This window comes from Festucalex cinctus, chromosome 14 (assembly GCF_051991245.1).
Source record: "Festucalex cinctus isolate MCC-2025b chromosome 14, RoL_Fcin_1.0, whole genome shotgun sequence".
Taxonomy (NCBI): Eukaryota; Metazoa; Chordata; class Actinopteri; order Syngnathiformes; family Syngnathidae; genus Festucalex; species Festucalex cinctus.
In genome coordinates, this window is record NC_135424.1 from 27,465,899 (window position 1) to 27,486,069 (window position 20,171).

Consider the following 20,171-nt stretch of genomic DNA (forward strand, 5'->3'; position numbering starts at 1 on the left):
CATACTTCTCTGCCACTCCAGACTTCCTCATACAAAACCACAATTCCTCTCTGGACCCTGTCATAAGCTTTCTCCAGGTCAACAAAGACACAATGCAGCTCCTTCTGACCTTCTCTGTACTTCTCAATCAACATCCCCAAAGCAAATATTGCATCTGTCGTACTCTTTATTTGGCATGAAACCATACTGCTGCTCACAAATGTTCACATCTGCCCTCAGTCTAGCTTCCACTACTCTTTCCCATAGTTTCATTGTGTGGCTCATCAGCTTTATTCCTCTGTAGTTGCCACAATTCTGCACGTCTCCCTTGTTCTTAAAAATGGGCACCAGCACACTTCCACTCCATTCCTCAGGCATTCTCTCACTATCTAAGATCCTGTTAAACAACCCAGTCAGAAATTCTACTGCTACCTCTCCTAGACACTTTTTTTTTTATTTTTTTTTATTTAACCTTTATTTAACCAGGATAGTCCCGTTGAGATTAAGAACCTCTTTTACAAGGGAGTCCTGGCCAAGAGGCAGCAAAACAGTTTTCATTACAGTTACAAATAAAAGTTTCACTTACAATCACATAAAAATTATATAAAACAGTTACAAATCAATGAGGCCATCTCAAGTGCTCTTAATCTGGATCTAAAATCGTTCAATGAAACAAGTTCCGTTAGTTTCCAGTCCTTTTGCAACATGTTCCATGCAGAAGGGGCAGAGAAAACAAAAGCCTTTTTCCCCAGCTCAGTGCGGGCAAATGGAACAGAGAGCAACAAAAGATCATTGGAACGCAAAGCATAAGAATCAACACTTTTCAATGTGATTAAATTACAAATATAAGAGGGCAGCAGTCCAAGCATAGCCTTGTAAATAAAAATGTACCAGTGAGTCAATCTCCTGGTGGACAAAGGAGGCCATCCCACTCGAGAGTACAGTTCACAGTGATGGGTCAAGGCTCTACAATTTGTAACAAACCTCAAAGCAGCATGATATACAGAGTCAATCTTACTCAAACACTGAGCTGAAGCATTCATATACAACACATCCCCATAATCTAAAACAGATAAAAAAGTTGCAGTGACAAGACGCTTTTTGACCTCAAAAGAAAAACAACATTTATTCCGAAATAAGAAACCCAGTTTTAGTTTGAGTTTCTTCACGAGGTTCTCGACATGGGGTTTAAAAGTCAAAGTGTCGTCAAGCAAAATACCAAGATACTTATATGTATGAACCACCTTTATTTCATTTCCCTCCAGAGTGGACACTTTGGGGGGAAATTGTGGGCTTTTCCTGGAATTTGAAAACAACATCAGTTTAGTTTTGTCTGCATTAAGGACTAGTTTTAGTTGCAGAAGTGTGTGCTGCACAACATTAAAAGCTTTCTGCAACGAAGCAACAGCAGCAGCTGAGCATGAGCCAAAGGAGTAAATTATTGTCATCAGCATAAAAATGCATATTGGCGTCCAACACGCTTTGTCCCAGATCATTAATGTACATAATGAACAGGAGGGGTCCGAGCACAGATTCCTGCGGCACCCCCTTGTGAACACTCAAGAATTCAGAACATAAACCATCATATTTAATGCATTGGGTCCTGTCACTCAAATAATTTGTGAACGACGAGACTAAATCATCTGCAAGACCAAGACTGATGAGCCTTTGCTTTAAAACTGTGTGGTCCACAATGTCAAATGCCTTTGACAGATCAATAAAAAGTGCAGCACAGTATTGCTTATAATCAAGAGCAACAAGTATATCATTAACCACTTTTGTAGCAGCAGTCATTGTGCTGTGCTTTTTCCTAAAGCCTGATTGCAAATTTGAGAGCAGTTCATTTGAGTAGAGAAACTCTTTAAGTTGATCACACACAAGAGATTCAAAAATTTTAGATAAGACACACAAGTTTGATATTGGTCTGTAGTTTGTTAAAACAGCTGGGTCACCTCCTTTTAAGAGAGGAACCACAAAAGCTGACTTCCATACTGCAGAGATTACTTTGTTTTCAATTGATTGATTAAAAAGTACTGTAAGAGCCTTTGCAAAAACATCAGCAGCCATTTTCAAAAAGTAAGGCTCTATCAAATCTGGTCCTGGAGGTTTTCGGTGATTCAGAATTTTGAGAGCCTTATGAACTTGCTGTACAGTAAAAGGTACAAATCTAAAATGTTCTCCAGAAAACATTTGAGAATTTTCATACCTCCACAGGTATATTATGAAGACCGAGTGGCTTTCCACTCTTCATCCTCATCAATGCCCTTCTCACTTCATCCTTACTAATCTTTGCTACTTCCTGGTCCACAACAGTCACCCCTTCTACTCTTCGTTCTCTCTCATTTTCCTCATTCATCAACTCTTCAAAGTACTCTTTCCATCTTCCCATCACACCGCTGGCATCTGTCAACACTCTTCCATCCCTATCCTTTATTACCCTAACCTACTGCACGTCCTTCCCATCTCTATCTCTTTGCCTTGCCAACCTGTATAGATCAGTCTATCCCTCCTTACTGTCCAGCCTAGCATACAAGTCATCGTAAGCCCCTTGTTTGGCCTTTGCCACTTCTACTTTCACCTTACGCTGTATTTCCCTGTACTCCTTTCTACTTTCTTCAGTCCTCTCAGTGTCCCACTTCTTCTTAGCTAACCTCTTTCTCTGGATCAACTTCTGCACCTCCTCATTCCACCACCAAGTCTCCTTATCTCCTTTCCTTCCACATGACACACCAAGGACTGTCCTACCTGTCTGCCTGATCACATTTGCTGTAGTTGTCCAGTCATCTGGGAGCACATCCTCACCACCAAGAGCCTTTCTCAACTCCTTCCTGAAAGTCAACAACACTCTTCCTTTTTCAGCTTCCACCATTTCGTCCTTGGCTCTGCCCTTGGCCTCTTTGTCTTCCTCACCACCAGAGTCATCCTACACACAACCATCCTATGCTGTCTGGCTACACTCTCACCTACCACTACTTTGCAGTCGCTGATCTCCTTCAAATTACACCGTCTACACAAGATGTAGTCTACCTGTGTACTTCTACCTCCACTCTTGTAGGTCACCCTATGTTCCTGCCTCTTCTGGAAGAAAGTATTCACAACAGCCATTTCCATCCTTTTTGCAAAATCAACCACCAGTTGTCCTTCTGCATTCTTCTCCTGGGTACCAAACCTGCCCATCACTCCTCATCTCCTCTGTTTCCTGCACCAACATGTCCATTGAAGTCTGCACCAATGACAACTCTCTCATTTCTAGGGATGCTCTGCATCATTTCATCAAGTTCCAACCAAAAGTTCTTCTTCTCCCCCAGCTCTCATCCTACCTGTGGCGCATACCCACTAACAACATTGATCATCACGCCTTTGACTCCTAACTTCAGGCTCATGACCCTATCTGACACTCTTTTTACCTCCAGGACGTTCTTAACAAACTCCTCCTTCACGATAACTCCTACTCCATTTCTCTTCCTATTAACCCATGATAAACAATTTGAAACCAGCTCCTAAACTTCTAGCTTTGCTCCCTTTCCACCTGGTCTCCTGAACACACATATGTCCACCTTCCTCCTCTGCATCATGTCAACCAGCTCCCTACCTTTTCCTGTCATACTCCCAACATTCAAAGTCCCTACTCTTAAGTCCTAGACTAGTGGTGTTCCTCTTCTCTTTCTTCCTACGAACATACCTTCCCCCTCTCCTTCTTCGACCAACAGTAGTCCAATTTCCACCGGCACCCTGTAGGTCATCAGCACCGATGGCCGTCGTTGTTAACCCGGGCCACGACCGATCCGGTATGGAAGTCATTCGCATGTTTGGTTTGGCCAAAGTTTTACGTCGGATGCCCTTCCTGACACAACCCTCTGTATTTATCCGAGCTTGGGACCGGCACAAGAAGACACTGGCTTGTGCCCCCTCGCAGCTACATTAGAAAGCCAAAACATCCCTATTGAAAATTAAATTACACTAATAAACTTGCCACCTAGAAGGGTGCTAGAACTGCACAAATGGAAATCAACTTTTTTTGAACAGATGTGTTCCTTTCAAATATTGTGAACATGACGACGACAATGTTGTAGCAGTTTTGATATCACAATATCACGATATTGCCCTTATCGTTACATCCCTAGTATTGAGGGGGTTGCTCCAGTGAAAATTGCTGGTATTCAATGGTGTCATTTGCATAAACTGTAAAAATGAGAGAAAAACAATTTTCATAATAATACAGTCAAACCTCGGTTTTCGAACGCTTCTGTTCTCGACCAAATCGGTTTTCGACCAGAAAATTAGAGAATTTTATGTCTCAGAACTCGTCCAAAAAATCGGCTACCATTTAGTTTCACAATAAGAGCACGTACCGGAAGTGATGTTCTAAATGACGCTAGCTTAACTGCGCTAATTTAATTTGTGTAAATTGTTTCGGATTTCGAACAAGCTTTGAGCTTTTGGAACAGCTTTCTGGAACGGATTATGTTCGAAAACCGAGGTTTGACTGTAATTTGAACACAGTGTACTGTTTGCTGCAGAATGATGCATTACAAATATGATGTGCAGCACCCTTTGATTTTCAGATAATCGATAAGTTCATATTCTGCTGGAAATGCTTATATAGCTGTTTTAGGTGTATGTAAATTCTAGGATTGTAGATCACCACATCAGATGTAACACTTCCACCTATTCAAGATTAGGTAAATGATAAACAACATTTTGTTTAAAATGCATATTGTACCATCTCTTCTAGGCGCCTGGAACTGGCAAGTCACCTGAAACACTGGCACCTTAAAGTTATAGAGATAGTGAAGCGTGGGCAACATCGCATGTCACTGGACAAGCTTTTCCAGGGCTTCAAACCTGCTGTGGAGTCATGTTATTTTAACTGGCAAATGGCCTACCCTCTGGAAGGCATCACATACTGTAGTGCTGAAAAGAAGACAGCCGTCTTCTGCTGGCCTAGGGAGATGCAGCAACAGAAAGTAGCAGTAAGTTCTTCTGCACAATGTGTCAAGGACGCTCCTGAACCAGGAGGCGTATATTGTAAAGCAAGAGGAAGTCGTCAGTCGTTTCAGGAAGAGGTTGTAGTGAGGCCAAAGGAGACAATGCTAACCAAAAAGAAGGATTTTTCAGTGAACAGAGGGGGAACTATGTTGGTTCGCCTGGGAGGGGGTCTCTCACTGTCTCTAGACGATGGGGGAGGGAAGTGCTTCTACAAAGGATCAGGTAGTACCTGTGGAGGTAAATTGAAACTAATGAAGAGCTTTGAGAAGGGGGGGGATTTAGGAGGATGTAGAAATGTCAATGCTGAACGGAGAACCAGCAGTGAGGATAGCTCTCTGGAGCCAGACCTCGCTGAACTCAGCCTCGATGATGCGTATAGTTTGGCTTTGGGAGCTGAAGCAAGCAACACATTTGAATTTTTCCCCCTAGGACCACACCCCAGTACACTGCAACAAGAGTCATGTATTAATATTAAGAACAAAATACTGGATTGTAAACATATTAGCCTATCGGCGGATGGCTGTCATTCTGTAAAGACTGTGCCGAACATACATTTCAAAGAGACAGACATGGCTGCAGTTGACGTTTTCAGTAGATTAGAAGATCACCCACAGAGCGAGGTGGACACTGAAGAGAGCAAAGATTTTAACTCTGTTAACAGTGATCAACCATTATTAGACAGTTCATGCGATAACTCATTTTCTACCAAGCCTGCTCAAGAAACACCTGCTGGGACAGCAGCAGGTAATAGAACACCTGCTGTGTGTGGAATTCCTCAACAAGAAGTGGAAGCAGCAAATGGGCTATTTCTGTGTGAAGATGACTACCAGGTTTATTACCTGAGCCCTACTTCAGAAGAGGGAGCAGACCGACAATTGGTTGACAACCACCAAGACGAGCCAGACATATTTGCAGGGATCAAACCATTAGAGCAGGAGGGACGCATGGAGGTGAGTTCAGCTGTATTATTTGCAAGCGAGACAATGATAACTTTCTGAAAGGTGGGGTCTTCTGTTCTCACTGAGGAATATGCACTATATAAATACAGGATGTATACCCATGAACTCCTTCTCAATCTACACCTCTGGGCTTCTGTTAATGTGTGGTGGTGATTTTTTTCCTAAACCAAGTCTGTATTTTGCCATTTTGTGTTTGTTTTGTCAACAGCAGAACGTTTCTGTGGACAGTGAGGTGTTTACCCCTCCAGACAATCGCAGAGCGGGGGTTGGCGGGGGGCAGGGGGAAGTGTCACTCACTGTCTGCAGACGGGGCCGAGCGAATTTGTAGGCTGCATGACATCACTCACGCGGCAACTTGATAGCACGCACGGATTTTTTTTTCCACTCACTTTTTCACTCACTCATTAAAGCTGCGTTCTCACCAAAAGCGAGGGATGGCCATTTTTGCTGCGCGTTTGCATTGTAGTGGATGGAGTTCGCGCACAACGGAACGAAAGTGCGTGGGGCGGTGCGGAGGACGCGTTTCGCGCGTTGGTACCCGGTGCGCAGCAGCAAAAATCGCATTCGTGATGAAAATCCGCATATTCCTCGAAGTTAAAAAAATGGAACTTTTCGCCTCACGGTAGCCAATCAGCTTCGAGTATGGGCCACGTCACACACAGCGTCCTCTCTATTGTCACCACGAGCGCAACAACACGGCCAGCCGGGACAGAATGATGATCAAGAAAGTGCTGGTAAGTCTGTTTACTTGCTTTTGAACTGTACCGAGTCAGCACCAGTGCTTATTATTAATGCCAAAGCTATTTTTAGCACAAATGCCGGCCGCTCGATTGCCACTAAAAAAAAGCGAAAGTGCTATCACGTACCTCAAAAGAGGAGAAACTAGTGCCACGGCTGTTTTTTCCCAGGAAAGAAGTGGAAGTAGTTGGCGGCGCCCACTTTTTGTTGACTCGTTGAAGTGCTCCACTTCCTTCTTCACCAAGGGACACGCCTCCTCCGCTCCGGTGAGCACGAAAGCACGAATGAGCGGCAATCGTTCCAAAAAACACTACGTGGTGAAACGCTCACGAATAAAGCGTTCCAGTTTCGCCTTTTCGGATTTGGTGAAAACGTAGCATAACACAGGAAGCTCGGCAGAGAATCACCACCATTCTACGTCACTACGCATTGAATGTGTTGTGATGTAAATAACAATGCCGGCGTATGTATAAATAAAGTTTCTACAAAATGTATTAAACTGGAAATGATTTTTGAAAAATGAATCTCATAGTTATATTAATAACAACCAAATAAATAAGATAAGATCTTGAATACTCTAACTTTCGGCAAAGGGCGTGGCTGTTACGGTGCCGCAAAGTCTGATGATTTATCGTGACAAAAAGCTGCTTTAACTTGACCCAAATGATTCTATCGTCCCAAAATTTCACACATTTGATGAAAGCCCAGCCCTGACGGCTTCTATGAACTTATATTTCATCTTACTTATAGCGACACCTACTGGCATTTTTTTCTTGTGATTTTTTTTCAATGTTTTTCTCCAACCATGTTAACTGGACCTACCTCATATTTGCCCAGAAGAGGGTGTCGGCCTTTCATGATGTCACAACACGAAGTTTGTGGCTAAGCACTGTTCACCAAGAAAACAACACCAATTTTTAGGGCCTAAACATGCACAGAAACTCATAAAATTTGGCACACACATCTGGCCCTGGCAAAAGGAGCAATATTTTGTGTTTTGTGCTATGTTTACAAAATTGACTCAATAGCTCCCCCAAGATATTTTTAACGAAGCAGCCCCGGTTATATGTTTAAGCAAGATCTACAAAAATGTTTAGGTGTATGAGGACCTACAAAGACCTACAAAAAAGTCTCTTGGAACCATGTCCGATTTTTGCACATTGACATTGACATTTCTCCTACACGTTACTTTACTTCAAACTTGACCTGGACCATGTCAAGACCTGAGACAACAACTGGGCAAAAAAAAATCTTGACTTTTTGAAATACTATATGATGGGGGAGGGGCAACAAATATTGCCTTTAAAATTTGTCAAGAAAGAGAAAATGCTTAATGACTCCTATGTACAAGCTCCGAAAAATCCCTAACTTCTCATGCAACTTAATAGTCATGGGCTGAAAACACCGATATGATAAAATTCGGTTATACATATAGTGCCACCTAATGGTGACAATAAACGAAGCAGCAACGGTTGAAAAACTCATGAAACTTGGCACGCACATCTGGCCTGGCAAAATGAGCAATATTTTATTGTCGATTGTGCTATTTATACAAAAATGACTCAATAGCTCCCCCTAGAAATTTTTAACGAAGCAGCCCCAGTTGTACGTTTAAGCAAGATCTTTGGAAATTTTTAGGTGTATGAGGGAACCCAAGACCTACAAAAAAAGTCTCTTGGAGCCATGTGCTAAAATGAACAGGAAGTGAGCTACAAATTTTTGAATGTCCCATTTTTTACGATTTTAGCACATTTACAGGGGGCATACTTTTGCCCACTTCTCCAACACGTTTCATCCGACTGACTTCAGACTTGACCTGGACCATGTCAAGACCTAGGCCGTGGGGTGAACCCCAAAAAAGTGCCTAGAAAATGAGTTTCGCTCCACTGTCTGGGCACTACTTGTTCAATGCATTTTTTGATAGATAATACCCTTCTGAACTTTGGGTTAAAAGTTCACCCAATGTTTTCCTGCCCCAATTTTGTCACAAGCCAGAAATGCATATTTAGGTAAATAACAAAAAACGAAAATCTTGTGCTGCAGTTTTTGGTTGTAAAACGTCTTACATTAAATTTGGCAACAGAAAATCATTCCCAGATGTTATAAATACATGTACCTAACATCAGAAACAAGTATTGGTGGTTTGGTGCAATCATGTGAATTTAGATAATTAAATATATTAAATTTGTGCCAAAAAAACAAAAAATGGAACAGTCTTTCTTCATCTCAGCTGCCTGCAGCAACCCGCCTTTAGACAAAAAAGAATTACATTATAAGTGTTATTGTCACATCACCTCTTTACAGTATATGCACATCACAGATTTAAGAAAAGTGTTTGTTGAGGTTGATGAGAGAGAGTTTGGGGAAAAGGGAGCGTGTAGCTGTGACTCTCTATTATGACTCTGATGGGCACAGGTAACTCGAGTTTGGTAACAACTGTTGGATTCACTCGATAAATCATTCAGCAGCTCGCGTTTTTACTAAACTATAGCCTTAAAACTTAAACTAGCAACAAATTATTTTCAGCCCTATACAAAATATCGGCCACATTAATAACAGAAATGGGCACGCGTGTGTGTAGCACATACCTGCTGACAATGTTTCTGCTTTGGCGAGATGATCCCTCTTCCGTGTGCCTTCCGATCCCAGACTTTGAAATTTATTTTTACAAATGATGCAGATGGCTGGAAGGACGGGGCCAGCTGAAGCGATGGGCAAACCTGAACGGGAACGAAGTTTTTTCACCACTTTCTTTTTAACTTTTTTCTCCTTCCGCTCTTCTTCGCTCGACGTTGTGGTCGCCATTTTTGATAAGCGGTTGCTATGGTGAGGAGAAAGCAGCAGCTACCTGATTGGCTCATGTGACCTAAATCACACCACTACCGACCTAATGGCACTACGCCCACACCGGAGATCACTGCGCCTCATCGCAAAATAGTGCCGGGGTTTCACCACCGAAAATACAAAATTGGCAGGTTTTCAGAGGGTGAACTCCACGGATTCTTACTTACTACTAATAAATCTATTTTATGAAGTAAAGATTATTTAGTGCCCCTGGTAGTGGAGCGAAACTGAACGAAAACGTGTGTGACCTGACGGCCTAATACCTTTGGGTCCCTCTCGACAACCCCACCCGCCATAGATTTTCTCGCACAATTACTGAGAATTTTTGGGCGCGGTCATTAGGCTTCAGCATACTATTTAATTATTTTGAAAGGCTCGGACAACACTTTATTATGTCTAAAATCAATTTGGAGAAGAGACCTTCAGGTATCATTCACAAATGAGGAGTGAAGTATGATTTTGCGCAATATGAAGAAAATGTCAAGTTCTATTTCATCCCTCCCGACCGTCAAGTGGCGGTGCTGTAACCAGCACGGAATTCCCCTCGTCGCGACAGCGTCATCGAGTAAGAATGACAAAATATGCCTGTCAATGGGTCCGGCCGACGTAAACCCGTGTATAAAAGGGAACGTCGCCAGAACACATCCTCTTTATCCTTTCTCGCACAGCGTTATATGCTCCATCCGTCGCAAGTAGCCTGTGATCTGGTTGATCGGGGCTGCGGGTGTTCCTCGCCCCCCTTGGCTGCGATGGTTCAGTTCATTTTCTCTTTCGTGATTTGTATGGATAGACTGGAGCTCTCCTGCGGGATTTGTCCACTTCTGCCACCTCTCGGCTGTGTACAGCTTCAGGCCGGGGCGCGTATGAGCTAAGTTCACATCCTTAATGAAAGCCGTTTGGATTGCTTTGTTTATGACTTGCGGGTGACGATACGGTTGAGAGTATCCTCTCCTAGCTTACTGGCGGTGGGAGTGTAGTTTCAGGCTGACACAACTCTCTTGTCGCACCAGCTGCTTTGATGTTTTTGGCTAGCTAAGGTCCTGTTTATCAAGCCGACTGCTAGTTTGGGACGCCATTTAGCGAATCCTTATTCACTGTGTGGGCGCCCTCACTTCACGGAGCCGATCCGCCACGCGGAGTTTCGGCACATCAACCACGTACGTGACTCTTCCATCGTGTGCGGTCGTTCCCTCCTCACGGTGTGTAGCGATAATTGGGTCGTCTTTTGGACGAATTAATAGTCTGGACGTTACAGAGGTAAATTGTATTTACCTCGATAACCTCTAGGGGCACCACGTTGGCTTTGCTTTGGGTTAACAGGAGCAAACAACGACCAAAATCCTTTCTTCATCAATCATTTATAATGTAAAGTCGCCACACTCGATATTCAGTGGTTCGTTGTACTAACAAAAGAATAATAATCCACTCGGAAACACAGATGACTTAGGCGGAATAGAGTTAATAAAACATGCATTTATTCACGATTGCTACACTACAGAATCAAAACACTGCCTATCAACTATTCTACCGTCAGAAGAAAAGAAATAAAATAAAGCTAATGAAAATAAGGAAGGAATGCGAATGAATAAGGAAACAGGGAAAAGAGAAATTTGACCTGCCAGATCTGTGATATGTTTCAAACGTAGGTTGCACACAGGGGTACGCAGAGTTGGAAATCAAACGCACACTTACGAGAATCGTTTGCGTCGAAGGAACAGAAAGGTCTTGTGAAAAAGGGGGGGGGGAAATAGTCAATGTTCGTTCCAAAAGGCAAGAAAATCAAAAAAAGGGCTATTCCACAGGGGAGCAAGGGAGCCGCTCGGGGGCTGATGTAGTTGCGCGGCTCGTCCCTTGATTGGTCGGCGACTCGGCGAGGTTGATTCTCCAGCAGAACCAACCTTCTGCCGGACAGCTGTCCGACTCCAGGTGTTGGAGCTCGGTCCGCTACGCGCCGGCGTACGGGAAGGCCAGCCGTTGGAGGTGAGCTGGCACCGCGGCGGGGCGCCACCGAATAGCAGGTTAGGTGCGGGGCGGCTAAGGTGCACAACCTTGAGTCCGGCGGTACGTTGCAAGTGTACCCCGGGGCCGCGGAGATCGCCGCTGGCGGGCAATCACCGATGGTGAAGAAAAAAAAACCAAGGAAAAAAAAAAGTAAAAGAGTCTTTGGGATCAGCGTTGCAGTTTGCACCTGCTTTGGCGTGGCGTGGAGCGAGTGTCTGCTCTCGTGGCAACGGTTGCTGCCAGGGAAAAAAAGGGGCCACGTGTTTGGCAAGTTTCTTGGAACAAAGAGTTCGAGCAGGCTGGGAAACTTGCAGGTAGAGAGCGATCGAAGATGATGTTGGAGGAGCGAAGTTGGAAGAGGACTTGGAAGAGGGGAAGCGAGGGGGTCCCCTCGTCTTTTTAAAGTCTATGGGCGGGGCTTCAGTAGGTGGTGGCACACCCTTCTGTTCGCTCGCGCAGACTTAAAAAAAAAATTATTAAAGGGATTAATAATTTGGCATTAAATTTGGTCAGTCTGGCAAATCAGTTTTCCCACACAACCCGTTTAACACGCATCGTAATTAATGCATCATAAACTAACTTGTGAGGTAATTTCTACTTGTCTAATCTGACTGAACTGAAAGAATTGATTACCTTTCATTCCTTATGGAGTACAAATGAAATAGGATGTTCATACACACAAACACATAACATGAATCATTCGTAGTTCAATTATCTGTCAAGAATTATCATGGTATAAATGTGTAAAATGCGGTTACTTATATGAATTGTCACTAAGGCTAGTTCCAAGTTTCACCACTTGACGTTGCTGTTGCTCCATCTAGACGTTCCAGGAGGGCCCCCCTGGAAGGGCGAGACGCCAGAATATCCTTTGTGATTGATAAGAGGTCATGAACATTCCTTTGATCAGTCGTTTGTGTATTCCAAATTATTGGAGCCATTTGCTCGGGATGGCGGGCTTGAATACACTCCTTCGGCAGACGCATAAATTCCTTTGTCACCTGGTCAGCGGCTTCAAAAGAGCTTTGTTGGTGGTTGGGTGACCACCTGCAGAGCTAACCAAGCTTAGATCCTGTCTGGGCAGTGGAATATTTATGCAACTGCAGAGAATTTGCTTTAGAAGAAGCAAACTTAAAAAAAAATTAGAGGATGGATTGGGCCATAGGCCATAGTTGTTACAGACCCCCCCTTCGTCAAGCGGGATGAATCTTCAGGATGTCCAGGTTGACGGGTCCAGATGATGCGTGGCCAGGGTCCAGGCCACGGTCAGACGGCCGGAGTCGCAGTCACGCTCTGCTGCAACACTCAAGACATACCACTGGTGCAACTTTTCCCTAACCTCTGCCTGGTTATGTGTATGCAGGGTATGTCTGTGTGTTTTCAAGGTGTCTCTATGTGTATTCAGTTAACAGTGTGTGTCTAACTTGGTACTGTGTTAGCTAACTGAGGGACTCGGGTCCCAAAACAGGCGCGGGCCTGGGAAAGACGCAAGACGCGAAATTCCAAACAAAAGAAAAAGAAGGAAACTTTTCCTAAGGCTATAAGGCTATTATCATATTATGAGTAACTAGGGAAAACGAACAGCAAATTAAAGAAAAGAGAGAGAACGAAGAAGGGGGCTTTCGCCTTCTAAAACTCAAAAACCCGGGACTATACTCAGGCCATAACTCTCTTATAAAGATGGGGAGGTTGTCTCAGGCACCTGCGTGTCGGTGCAAATCTCCACCCCTGGGGGTGTTCGTCAAAAAAAAAAAAAAAGTCTTAGGTCGGTTAGCGCGACACTATCGTTGCTAGGTACTTAGCTATCGCATCTTCCTATAGTGTAATTAAACACCCAAAAAGTCTTGCGCTATCCAAGAATAACTGAAGGAAAATGGAAAAAAAGGGAGGAGGGGAGAAAAAGATACGAAAGGGGAAAAAAAATAGAGTATCTTCGGCAGTCACTCTAGACTAAGGGAAGGAAGACAAAGGGCTTTATTAGATTAGCTAGACTCACTAAAACTTTAAAAAGAGTACTCTGACCTGCTTTTGAAGGCCTTAAGCACGGGGGAGCTTTTTATAGCTAGCAAAAAAAAACTGATTTCACGCAGCATTCCATTCAGAAGTATTATAACACCTTGAGTGTACATAATCTTTTGAATTCGAGTTGCAAATCATTTCATAGTTGTCTAGTCTAGTTCTGCATAATGTTATCGGTGTTACAGCTAGGACCGTATCCTTAAGTGTTGCACCAAGCGTCTGTAAATAAGTAGAAAAACACAGTATGCTAACTTCTCGCAATCATTCGTAAGCAATCCTGGTTATTCAATCAAGGCAATTCCTGCTGCAAGTCCGGGTTCAACCGTTTCTGGCCGACTCACCACAGCGGTCATGCACAATATCAGGGTCGTCATCATATCACACCATCCTCTAGCAACCAACAAAGACAAGCGGATTAGCGTCGCTCGGTGTGGTATCACTTAGGGGTTCGGTAGGTGCAGCGGGGTGTTGACCCCCCTTTTGCACATCTAATACTTTTAAACATCGTAGTCAGCTAGGGCGGTCGACGGAGTTTGGCACGTCTGTCGAGGGTGTCGGTTGGGCCGCTGACTCGGAGTCAGCTAGTGACCCCCCTTTGTCAGTTTCGCGCGCATGCTGGTCCTGAGATTCGCTTGATCGCGTTCCCAGACGTTCAAAACCGCAGTGACTTTTGATCTGGTTTCGGTGGACCCCCTGACGTCCTTTATTCATCCTAATTTGATAGGCGACGGGTGACAGTTTGTCGACGATTTTGTAGGGGAAGAAATTTTCGGGCGATGCCCCTCTGGGCATGCGGAGTAGTAGCATTTGGTTGCGCGAACAAGTAGTACCATACTCGATCACCTATTTCGAACTCGGTTTGTGAGGCTTTCCTGTCGTAGTAGGCTTTCTGACCTTCTGCACTTTCCTTAAGCCGTTGTTGAGCAAATGCAAACGTGGCCCGGAGGTGGGCTTGCAAGTCCTCCACGTACTGGGAGGCCGTGTATGCCGTGGCTAGGTTTGTTTCTCCTGGCTGGTACATCAGGTGCAAGGGGAGCGTCATTCGCCGTCCGGTCATCATTTCAAAGGGGGACACCCCAGTGGATTCGTGAGGGGTGGCTCGAATCGCCATGAGGATCAGTGGGAGTCGGGTGTCCCAGTCCCGATGGTTGGAAACAAAACAAACTTTTTCAGCAAATTTACCACGGTGCGATTAGTCCGCTCCACCTGTCCTGATGACTGCGGGTGATGGCTAATAAGCAACTGGGCCTTGATTCCGAGCATTTGCCAAAGTTGTTGCATTACCTCGGCTGTGAAGTGGGTTCCCCTGTCCGAGTTAACCCGTGAGGGCAACCCAAAACGGGAGAACACGTGGTTCATCAGCAGGCATGCAGTGGTGTGTGCGGTGTCGTTTGGAGCAGGCAGGCATTCTACCCACTTGGTGAACGCGCAAACTACTGTAAGAAAATATTTGTTCCCTCTCAGAGATCTGACCAGTGGTCCCACCCAATCAATTTGGAGATCAGACCATGGGAAGGTGACTCCTTTCTGTTGGAGTGGTGCTCGGTGACTCGGGTTTGCTGGCTGACACTGGCAGCAAACCAGGCATCCTTTGATGTAGGTTGCCACGTCATTATGCATGCGCGGCCAGTATGCCACCTGTTGTAGTGCGGTGACAGTGGCCTTGAATCCGCGGTGGCCTGCATAAGGCGCGTCATGGCCGTATGTTATCAAGACCCCCCTTTGGCTCCGGCAGGCGGAGACGCGGAGTCATAAACCAGAAGGCCCTTAACGAGACGCAGCCTTTGCAGCACGGAGAGCAAGTCTTTGAAGTCGCTGTCGTCACTCAACGTGTCATGCGACACGGGGTTGGCGACAGGATCAGAAAGTGCTGAATTATTTTGAAAAGCACGGGATCGCCGGCTTGTTGCGCGACCAAGTCGGAGGTACGGACGGGCGGTACGCACACCACGGGCCCCGTAGGGGTTCGTGTTGGGGCGTCGCGAGACTCAGCGGCGGCCGCATCGCGGCGACGCGTGACAACGTGGACCTCCAGGGTGGGCTGTGTTTGATACAGCCAAGCTGTATCAAACGTCCAATGAGTCCCGTTGAGGGCCCCTTGTTTGGCTAACGTGTCCGTTAGGTCGTTAAAATGTTTGTCAGGTCCTGGGACTTTTGAGTGTCCCCGGACCTTTTTCCAATAGACATGCATATCATTGGAGGAAACCAAATGGTCGCATGTCAAAATGAGGTTGCGGTGTTTAACGGGTTTCTTCGCTGACGTAAGGAAACCATTTCGACGCCACACCGGTAGATGACAGGTGAAGGCGAGGCGGGCATAGTTTGAGTCAGTGCAGATAACCAGCACCGTGACACCGTGTTCAACTGCCAATTTGAGTGTAATCAGGATGCCAGCGATTTCCGCATATTGAGAAGAATGGGGGCCCAATTGGAATTGCAGTGGTTTGCACGGTGTGTCGTCGACCCAAGCGATGCCCACCCCAGCCTGCAGCTGGGTTTGGTGGTGGTAAGAGCAGCCATCCACATAAGCTGTAGGCATGTCTTTGCAGACATGTTCCTCAAAATAGCGGTGACGCGTGAATTCCGGCATCGGTGCCACGGCGACGTCTGTCGGCGGGGTCGGGGAATTTGACACACAGTTCTGGCAAATCGCTAGATCGGTGCCCAGCGGTAACTTTGCGTTTTTCGTGTACCGGACTCGAACATCGTAACTTTGTAACGCCATAAGCCAGCCGGCAATGCGCGAGTTTGTTACAACGCCGTCTCGAATACGTTGGTTGTTAAGAAAAGTAACCGGATGATGGTTAGTATCAATCGTTACTTTTTGGCATCCAATGTAGTTTGAGAAATGTTTGATTGCCCATACTGTGGAAAGCAGGGCTTTTTCGCAGTCGGAGTATTTCAACTCGGGGCCGTTCAACGTTTTACTCGCGTACGCCACAACGCGTTTATCCTGGTCGTACATTTGGTATAGACCCGCACTCAAACAATGGTCGGAGAATCCTGCTTCCAAGACAAATTCCTTGTTGCTATCGGGGTACGCGAGACAGGGGGCGGAGCCCAGCTTTTGTTTTAGCATATTTATCGTGTTGTTTTGTTCGTCACCCCAATCGAAGGGCGTATCTTTCTTCAGCAGGTTAGTAAGAGGGCGTGCTATGTCAGCAAAGTGTTCAATGAACTGGTGCGAATGGTTGCACACGCCAAGGAAGCTGCGCAATTTTGACACATCGGTGGGGGTTTTGATGTCAAGAAGGCCTTGAATACGGCTGGATTGTGGTTCAATCCCGTTCGGCCCGACCAAGATCCCCACGTAGTTGACCTTCGAGCGACACCACTGACCTTTCAAGAGGGACAGTTTGGTGCCTGCAGAAGACAGCGGTCCAAGAACGTGGTCGATTTCCATCAAGTGGTCATCCAAAGAGGAGCTCCTCATGATAATGTCATCGACATAAATGATGTTGCCCCTGGCGGCGGCGTCAGGGCACGCCTTGTTGAGGAAGATGTTAAATTCGGCTGGCGAGTTGGCGTAGCCGAATGGACACCGGATGAAAGTGTACTGTTTGTTGCCAAAGGTGAATGCCAACTTGTATTGATCCCTGGGGTCTACTGGGATCGTCCAGAACCCCGAAGCCACATCGATGGTGGTGAAGAATTTGGCATCTCGACCCTTGGGAAGTTCCTGTTCAAGTTGTGTCATGGGCCATCGCGAAAGAGGAACCTGTTGGTTCAGTTTGCGATAGTCGATGGTCGGCCTCCATGTGCCGTTTTGCTTCAAGACTGGCCACAATGGAGCCGAATAGGTGCGAATGATGCCCTTTTCCAGCATGGCGTCGATAGTCTTCTGTACTGGTTCGTAAGAAGCTATCGGAATCTTGTACTGGCGCACGAAAGTTGGAGGAGCGCCGGGCTGAGTCGGGATGCGGACCACATGTAGTGCCGTCAACCCGCAATCCAAGGAGTCCTTGGCAAAAGAAGGTGTGTATTTCATTAACACGGTGCGCAAACGTTCGCGGTCCTGTTCGGACCGGAGGGCGTCGGCGCGGTGCAGAACTTCTTGGAGGTGCTCCTCGAACTCTGGGTACGGTTGAAGGTCCCCATTTGGAGTCGTGGTTGGTTGAGGTGTCTCTGGGTTTCCAGAGGGAATGCTAGAGGGCGCTGGAGGCAACGCGCTCAAGGCATAAATCACCAGTTGTTGGTCTGTCCCCAGGTCCACCCGGACGATGTCTTCATCGTTGGTGGGACCGGCAGGGTTGACCGTAACAAGCTGAGATGGCCTGGTGAGTCTTCGGCCACCGGTGTCTTCAGTCAAGAACAAGTCAGATGGGATGTGTCCAACCACAGGCACCGTTAGAGTGAAGTCGTGGAAGTCGGAACAGATGAGCAGGCCCAGACGGGTCGCTTTTGGTATGCGAACGTCGTACGAAAGGGGGTTGTGAACCAAGATCAGAGTGGTGAGGGAGGCGTCCACGATGGGTGTGGCCTCCAAGAGTAACGACAGGTTCATGAATTCCGATGAAGGTTGAAAGAAGGCGGAGCGAGCATTCAAGACCTGGTTAGCTTGCGCCACCAAGCGAATCGGAATGTTGACCGTGGTCGCCGGAGCGATCACTTCATCCTCGTTTAAGACTTCGCAAGCATCTGGGATGGTCTGCCCGGACTTTATGTTTGGAAGACCGGGAACACAAGCTTGAGGTTCCGAGTTGGTGAGGGACCACAGCACGTTGTTGATGGTGTCCACATGGACGGCAAGACGGACAAGCAAATCTGCACCCACAAAAAGTGTGTGAGGCGCGTCCGGGACAACCAAGAAGTAGTGGATCAGTGAGTGCTGCTTCCACTGAAGGTTTAAGGCGCACACGCCCACTGCGGTTTTTGTTAGAGGAGGTTCCGTGTTCAACGGAAACCGGCAAGACTTGGAGACGAAAAGAATGTTCGGGTCAAGATCTCGCAAGTTGTCAGCGAATGCTGCAGAAATGGCTGATTTGTCAGCCCACAAGGCGAGGACAGCGTCAAGAACAGGTGCACCTTGCACGTGGACACCTCCGATGATGCGCGGGGCGTACCCTGCATCAGGCGGTTGTGGGTCAAGGTCACAAAGGAAAGTGTCATGGCTTCTTAGCCAGTTCTTTGTTGGGGACGCGAGGGGTCCGGCCTTGGACTGAGTGGTGTCCCAGCTCTCTGTGGGGGCGTCTGCTTCTCCGTGGGGTGGCTGCGCCCGAGTCACAGTGCAGAGCTGAGCCTGGTCAGGGTCCGATGGAAATGTCGGCAGGGCCTGCCGCACCTGGGCCCAAGTCTCTGGTAGTCTATGATGGGTTGGAAGCGGAACAACAGGTCTTGGTCAATAAGAAGGGGGACGGACTCAATGGGTCCCACATAGACTGGATGGATGAATTCCATGGGGCCAATGGACCAGTGTACCATCGCGACAGACTCCAGCTGTGTGTTAGTAGGTGAGAAGGCACTAACGGTAAGTGGGCATCGCCGTAGGCGGAGCGGTCGACGATTAGCTTGTGACACGGCGCGGAGTTGTTCGAACACCGTGTTGGACATCACCGTGATGTCTGCGGCGGGATCTACAAGGGCTTCGTATGTTAGAGCTCGCTCCAGGGTGACGCTCAGATAGAATTTACGAGCTATCCCCCTGGTGGTGAGATCACCTAAAAGCTGTTGGAACGGTCTCACGTCATTGGTTGATCGCGATACATGCGGATCTGCTGTATTTGGATCAACTTGCAGTACCAATATTGTTGAGTCAGAAGGCAGTTTAGTAGGTGTCTGAGTGTCGGCTACTGGAGGCCCCTCTGGTGACCTCTGCTGGTGGGTCACTTCAGTGGGCATCCGGCCGTCGGTTAGTCATAAAGACGGGTCTTTTGACGAGTCTTTTGACAATTTCAGGAGTGCCTTCAATATGCCGTCGGCAACTGCATTGTGGTCAGTCTTGGAGTCGACTTGGCGGTTCCGGGACTCGCGGCAGGAATCGGTTGCTGGCGCGCGTTCGACTTTATCACGTTTTAGATGATAGCGCGAATCGGGCTTACCTTTAGCAAATTTGGAGCTCCGGCGGTCGTCAGCTTGCTTTTCTCCGTCCGATTTCTCGTCACGCGAGTAGTCGGTTTTGGAGCGCGGTTTCCGGTTTCGCGGGCGCGGGACTGTTTTGACTTTTTTGATTTAGTCTGGTCTTCCCCCGGAGCAAAGGAGCAAGCCCCCCTCCAGCTCCGAAGGAAGACCCACGTCCACTTTATAAATTCCTGCGTCGCCTACCTTGGGGGCGGATAATTTTAGCTTTGCATAGCCCTTAGCTGCTAAGTCACGTAGCTGCGAGCTATTCAGTGTCTCAGGACACAAAGCCAGTCCCAAGTAGTGGTTAAGGTTTTGTTGGAGGTTTCGGACAAACAACGTTTTAAAACCAGGATCTTCCTCCATGCTGGGTTCGTTACGAGTCCCAAAATAGGCATCGTGAAGACGACTATAGAAAGCCTGAGGAGACTCCTGCTTTCCCTGTTTGACGAACATGGCGGCTTCCATGCCCGACAACCCTGGAGAGCCGTCAAACTCGCGTGAGATGGCTTGGTGCAGTGCCAAGGGGTCAGACAACACATCAGCGGGCTGCCGTTCCAGCAGTCTATTGACTGGTCGGCTGGA

The 20,171-nt window shown here is 46.7% G+C and overlaps 1 protein-coding gene across 9 annotated transcripts in view; it reads left to right on the top strand.

Moving 5' to 3' along the window:
• The window catches only part of zswim8 (zinc finger, SWIM-type containing 8), a 1,066,004-nt gene that overhangs the window by 256,715 nt on the left and 789,118 nt on the right, over positions 1-20,171 (top strand). For 8 of the 9 annotated variants that reach the window (XR_013278281.1, XM_077494401.1, XM_077494403.1 and 5 more), the window contains exon 10: positions 4,715-5,918. Coding sequence is in view for 8 of the 9 variants with exons in the window: in XM_077494401.1 (XP_077350527.1) it covers positions 4,715-5,918 (1,204 nt within the window). In the remaining variant the exon portion in view is untranslated. The remainder of the gene's footprint in view (positions 1-4,714; positions 5,919-20,171) is intronic. The other variant, XM_077494402.1, reaches the window with a different exon arrangement.